We start from the raw sequence: 6,699 nt of genomic DNA, 5'->3' as shown, positions 1-6,699 counted from the left end.
GGAGTGTTCTCACAGACACTATACACTGTCCACACACTCAGCTACAGGAGTGATCTCACACACACTACACACTGTCCACACACTCAGCTACAGGAGTGTTCTCACACACACTACACACTGTCCACACGATCAGCTACAGGAGTGATCCCACACACACTGTCCACACACTCATCTACAGGAGTGCTCTCTCACACACTACACACTGTCCACACACTCAGCTACAGGAGTGCTCTCTCACACACTACACACTGTCCACAAACTCAGCTACAGGAGTGCTCTCTCACACACTACACACTGTCCACACACTCAGCTACAGGAGTGCTCTCACACACACTACACACTGTCCACAAACTCAGCTACAGGAGTGCTCTCTCACACACTACACACTGTCCACAAACTCAGCTACAGGAGTGCTCTCTCACACACTACACACTGTCCACACACTCAGCTACAGGAGTGCTCTCTCACACACTACACACTGTCCACACACTCAGCTACAGGAGTGCTCTCACACACACTACACACTGTCCACAAACTCAGCTACAGGAGTGCTCTCTCACACACTACACACTGTCCACAAACTCAGCTACAGGAGTGCTCTCTCACACACTACACACTGTCCACACACTCAGCTACAGGAGTGCTCTCACACACACTACACACTGTCCACAAACTCAGCTACAGGAGTGCTCTCTCACACACTACACACTGTCCACAAACTCAGCTACAGGAGTTCTCTCTCACACACTACACACTGTCCACACACTCAGCTACAGGAGTGCTCTCTCACACACTACACACTGTCCACAAACTCAGCTACAGGAGTGCTCTCTCACACACTACACACTGTCCACACACTCAGCTACAGGAGTGCTCTCACACACACTACACACTGTCCACAAACTCAGCTACAGGAGTGCTCTCTCACACACTACACACTGTCCACACACTCAGCTACAGGAGTGATCTCACACACACTACACACTGTCCACAAACTCAGCTACAGGAGTGCTCTCTCACACACTACACACTGTCCACACACTCAGCTACAGGAGTGCTCTCACACACACTACACACTGTCCACACACTCAGCTACAGGAGTGCTCTCACACACACTACACACTGTCCACACACTCAGCTACAGGAGTGCTCTCACACACACTACACACTGTCCACAAACTCAGCTACAGGAGTGCTCTCTCACACACTACACACTGTCCACACACTCAGCTACAGGAGTGCTCTCACACACACTACACACTGTCCACAAACTCAGCTACAGGAGTGCTCTCTCACACACTACACACTGTCCACACACTCAGCTACAGGAGTGTTCTCACACACACTACACACTGTCCACAAACTCAGCTACAGGAGTGCTCTCTCACACACTACACACTGTCCACACGATCAGCTACAGGAGTGATCTCACACACACTGTCCACACACTCATCTACAGGAGTGCTCTCTCACACACTACACACTGTCCACACACTCATCTACAGGAGTGCTCTCTCACACACTACACACTGTCCACACGATCAGCTACAGGAGTGATCTCACACACACTGTCCACACACTCATCTACAGGAGTGCTCTCTCACACACTACACACTGTCCACAAACTCAGATACAGGAGTGCTCTCTCACACACACACACACTCAGCTACAGGAGTGCTCTCTCACACACTACACACTGTCCACACACTCAGCTACAGGAGTGTTCTCACACACACTACACACTGTCCACAAACTCAGCTACAGGAGTGCTCTCTCACACACTACACACTGTCCACACGATCAGCTACAGGAGTGTTCTCACACACACTACACACTGTCCACAAACTCAGCTACAGGAGTGTTCTCACACACACTACACACTGTCCACAAACTCAGCTACAGGAGTGATCTCACACACACTGTCCACACACTCATCTACAGGAGTGTTCTCACACACACTACACACTGTCCACAAACTCAGCTACAGGAGTGATCTCACACACACTGTCCACACACTCATCTACAGGAGTGCTCTCTCACACACTACACACTGTCCACACACTCATCTACAGGAGTGCTCTCTCACACACTACACACTGTCCACAAACTCAGCTACAGGAGTGCTTTCTCACACACTACACACTGTCCACACGATCAGCTACAGGAGTGATCTCACACACACTGTCCACACACTCATCTACAGGAGTGTTCTCACACACACTACACACTGTCCACAAACTCAGCTACAGGAGTGATCTCACACACACTGTCCACACACTCATCTACAGGAGTGCTCTCTCACACACTACACACTGTCCACACACTCATCTACAGGAGTGCTCTCTCACACACTACACACTGTCCACAAACTCAGCTACAGGAGTGTTTAACTCCTTGTCTGAAAATACACTGTAATTATCTATTTGTTTTGAGTGAAATGCTTTACTGTCTGCACAATAAACACAAATATTAAGAAAATATCTGACTCGCATCGAATGATGTAACACAAAGAGAAATGACATTAATACTCTTTATAATGTAACCAAGCGTTTATGCAGGGTCCGCCTAAACACTTAGTAATAAGAAAACAATAAAACGAGAAACAGTCTGAACTCTTCTTGATTTTTATTGTTCCTCACACCAAAGAGAGCTTCCCAAAAACCCGCGACACTCTATAGGAGAAAAGTGCACATGCCCATTGCCTATCTACGGCAAGCCCCGAGGGGATAAATGCATTACACACACACACATATAAAGAGCGCCCGTACATCCAGAATTAGAGCAATATAACAGAATCAAATAAAGTCTGTTACAATAATATACCTTCTTTAAACATTTATAATTAAGCTGTGTTTGATTAACTCAAATAAAACTATTTTTTTGCCACTTCGGTAAAAAGTAATTTCACTTTTGTATGACAGAATGACATCTGAGATATAACTACCAACATCTGTCAAGGTAATAACAAGTAGATTTGGCCTGTTTTTGTGGGTTTAACTGGTGAGTGTGGAAGCATCTTTCTCCAGCGATGGAAAGAACACAAATATCTCTGTATTTTGATGATTATGAACGTTTTTGCAAGTATTTGCAAATGGTTTTATTGTAATTTAAGAAGAGAAGTGGGAAGTGTTTGTGCTCTGTATTTCACCCATCCAAGCGAACACACACATCCCGGATCAGTGCGGATAAATGTTAATATAATATTTATATTATACAGGTATTATTATAAAGATGAATTTTTTTATTTGTAAAATCTGTGTGAAAACAAACAAACAGGTCTTTACGTTAAAAAAAAAAAACAATCAGAAATTACTAGTGTTTCGACCTGTTTTTATACAGTCTTTCGACAGATTGTGTGCTGTTTGTGCCTTTTATTTTGACAAGCTGCTGCATGAAGTTCCGGGCTCTTATTGTGACGCGTGGTCAGCGGATGTCAGGCCCGTGAGCGAGAGCTGCTTCGGCGGATCGCAGAATCTTGTCAGATTAACCCGAGATCGATATTAGAGCAGGAATGATCGCGCAGCCGCGAGCACGAGCACTTTAAACTCATCTGCAGGTGAGCGCGTGACCGCACACAGCAGCACTGTAGATGTCAGAGTGAATAATAAACATATCGAGCACGAATGAGCTTAATGATGCATTCTGCTTCATACAGTGTGCATTAATGTGACAAACACTAGACACGGAGTTAGAGTTGATCATGAGATTAAGAGTTAAATTATACTCTCTCTCTCTCCCTGTGTGCGTGCGTGTGTGTGTGTGTCTGTGTGTGTGTCTTTCTCTCTCTCTCTCTCTCTCTCTCTCTCTCTGTGTGTGTGTGTGTGTGTGTGTGTCTGTGTCTTTCTCTCTCTCTCTCTCTGTGTGTGTGTGTGTCTGTGTCTTTCTCTCTCTCTCTCTCTCTCTCTCTCTCTCTGTGTGTGTGTGTGTGTGTGTGTGTGTGTGTGTGTGTGTGTGTGTGTCTGTGTCTTTCTCTCTCTCTCTCTCTCTCTCTCTCTCTCTCTCTCTCTATCTCTCTCTCTCTCTCTGTGTGTGTGTGTGTCTGTGTCTTTCTCTCTCTCTCTCTCTCTGTGTGTGTGTGTGTGTGTGTGTGTGTCTGTGTCTGTGTCTTTCTCTCTCTCTCTCTCTCTCTCTCTCTCTGTGTGTGTGTGTGTGTCTGTGTCTTTCTCTCTCTCTCTCTCTCTCTCTCTGTGTGTGTGTGTCTGTGTCTTTCTCTCTCTCTCTCTCTCTCTCTCTCTCTGTGTGTGTGTGTGTGTGTGTGTGTCTGTGTCTTTCTCTCTCTCTCTCTCTCTCTCTCTCTCTCTCTGTGTGTGTGTGTGTGTGTGTGTGTCTGTGTCTTTCTCTCTCTCTCTCTCTCTCTCTCTCTCTGTGTGTGTGTGTGTGTGTGTCTTTCTCTCTCTCTCTCTCTCTCTCTCTCTCTCTCTCTCTCTCTCTCTCTCTCTCTCTCTCTCTCTCTCTCTCTGTGTGTGTGTGTGTGTCTACAGTGTCCAGTGGGGTCATGGCGTCAGGTTCGGAGGCCGTCCACTACATCCACCTTCATAACTCCAGTCAGTCTGTGCTGGAGGCGCTGAGGTCTCAGAGGCGTAAAGGTCTGTTCTGTGACGTGACGGTGCGCATCCACGACGCGTCTCTGCGCGCTCACGCCTGTGTGCTGGCGGCCGGCAGCCCCTTCTTCCAGGACAAGCTGCTGCTGGGTCACTCGGAGATCTCTGTGCCGCCGCTGGTTCCTGCAGAGACGGTCAAGCAGCTGGTGGACTTCATGTACAGCGGCTCGCTGGTGGTGCTCCACTCACAGGCGCTCTGCATCCTCACCGCCGCCTCCATCCTGCAGATCAAGACCGTCATCGACGAGTGCACACAGATCATCTCTCAGAGACGCGCCGCTGTGGCTGGAGCCGTGGGGCCGCTGGGGAGCGCACTGCCCAAACAAGAGGAGGGCGGAGAGGGGAAGGACCAGGAGAACGTGGCGCTGCAGGGCTTCACGTACAGCATGGGCGGAGACTGCGGCTCAGACATGCCCGCTGCACTGGGGGGCGGAGCTCAGGGAGAGGGCGGCGGCTTGGAGGGGGGCGGGGCCGGCTCACTGATGCCCCTTGGTGAGGTGGGAGGCGGTGCCATGTGTAGAGGGGAAGGTCTGAGTGTGGTAGGGGGCGTGGCCATGTGTAGAGGGGAGGGTCTGGGTGTGGCAGGGGGCGGGGCCACCAGCTGCTCACAGGAGATCAACTACATGCTGAACCCGGAGCGCGGTGCGAATGTGAGCGCGCAGAACATCGCCGCCAATGAGCGCTGTCACATGGGATCCCCGAGCGGCTTGGGTCTGGAGCTGGTGGAGCGGTTCAGTGAAGACGACGAGAGAGATGGGGACAGAGACAGACAGACGGCGCACACACGCAAACAGAGACAGCCGCTGAGACTGCAGGTGACGAAACACAGCACTGTTGACTCGTCTGCTCTGTTGTGGGGTTCACACACTGTATCTGGGGGGTGTTGCTGACTGTGTTCAGGTGCTGGGTGGAGAGCAGGTGGTGGTGAAGAACGAGGGCGTGCAGGACGGGGACGCTCTGTTTGAGATGGATGAGAGAGGAAACCCATCGCATCAACACACCTACACACAGGTAAAGACAACACCGCTCTCAGCTTCCGGCGTGTCAGGAAACTGAGTCAAACACACACACATTACATCAAATAATACATCATTAATAGAGGTGCACTTCTGAGATTTGGTAAGGTTGCGTTCCCATCATCCAAACGAGCCGAAGCGAACTCTGCCGTCAGCTGAACCCAGGTGTGCACCAGTGCTAGTGTGAAAGAGCCTTCACTGAATGTGTTATAAAACATTCGTCACTGAAGAGCGGGAACAAACAAACACATCTGGGAAGCTGAACAAGCTTCTCTTTCCATCACAACCAAAAACACACTTGATGACGCCGTATACTGTATTCTCCGGACTGTAAGTCACACTGTTTTTCATAGTTTGGCTGGTCCTGCGACTTATAGTCAGGTGCGACTTATTTATCAAAATTAGTTTGACATGAACCAAGAGAAACATGACCGTCTCCAGCGAGAGAGGGCGCTCTATGCTGCTCAGTGCTCCTGTAGTCTACACTGAAAACAACTGAAAACTGTTAATGGAAATATTATATATCTCTCGCTGGAGACGGTCATGTTTCTCTTGGTTCTTCGATCTAAATGCGACTTAGTCCAGTGCGACTTATATATGTATTTTTCCTCGTCATGGCGTATTTTTGGCCTGATGCGACTTATACTTAGGTGCGACTTATAGTCAGAAATATACGGTATACAACAGTAACTGATACGCTCTGTTTCTTTCCCACACGTGTGTGTGTGTGTGTGTGTGCACCTAATATTGTGAAAACCTGCTGTATGTCACTGGTTAATGACCTTTATTTCTGCATCTATAATATTTATGTCCTTCTTTTAAGTGGACTTGAATAAATTGTCAGAATGTGTGTTTCAGGGGGGGTTCTACGAGGACTCGGCCGTGTTCTCGAGCGGTTTCTGGTCTCAGGCGGATCCGCAGGCGTCTCTGGGCTCAAACCCTCGCGGTCGGGGTAACAAACCCCTCTCTCCTCCAGCGCCGGGCTCCCAGAACCTCAACAGCCAGGTCTGACGCACCTCGTCACAGTCGAGAGGAGCGCGACACTGCCATCTGTTAACATCTGTCTGTCTGTGTCCTCAGAT

General features: G+C 48.9%; 1 protein-coding gene across 1 annotated transcript in view; it reads left to right on the top strand.

Annotated features, from left to right (window-relative positions):
• Positions 1-3,403: 3,403 nt before the first annotated feature.
• The window catches only part of zbtb45 (zinc finger and BTB domain containing 45), a 4,208-nt gene continuing 912 nt past the window's right edge, over positions 3,404-6,699 (top strand). Inside the window, exons 1-5 of the mRNA XM_059547534.1 lie at positions 3,404-3,556; positions 4,482-5,416; positions 5,502-5,612; positions 6,476-6,622; positions 6,698-6,699. The exon at positions 6,698-6,699 is cut by the window's right edge and continues 260 nt beyond it. Coding sequence (XP_059403517.1) covers positions 4,496-5,416; positions 5,502-5,612; positions 6,476-6,622; positions 6,698-6,699 — 1,181 coding nt within the window. The 5' untranslated portion in view covers positions 3,404-3,556; positions 4,482-4,495. The remainder of the gene's footprint in view (positions 3,557-4,481; positions 5,417-5,501; positions 5,613-6,475; positions 6,623-6,697) is intronic.

The sequence above is a fragment of the Carassius carassius genome, unplaced genomic scaffold (genome assembly GCF_963082965.1).
Source record: "Carassius carassius unplaced genomic scaffold, fCarCar2.1 SCAFFOLD_84, whole genome shotgun sequence".
Taxonomy (NCBI): Eukaryota; Metazoa; Chordata; class Actinopteri; order Cypriniformes; family Cyprinidae; genus Carassius; species Carassius carassius.
This window is presented reverse-complemented; position numbering and strand designations above follow the sequence as displayed.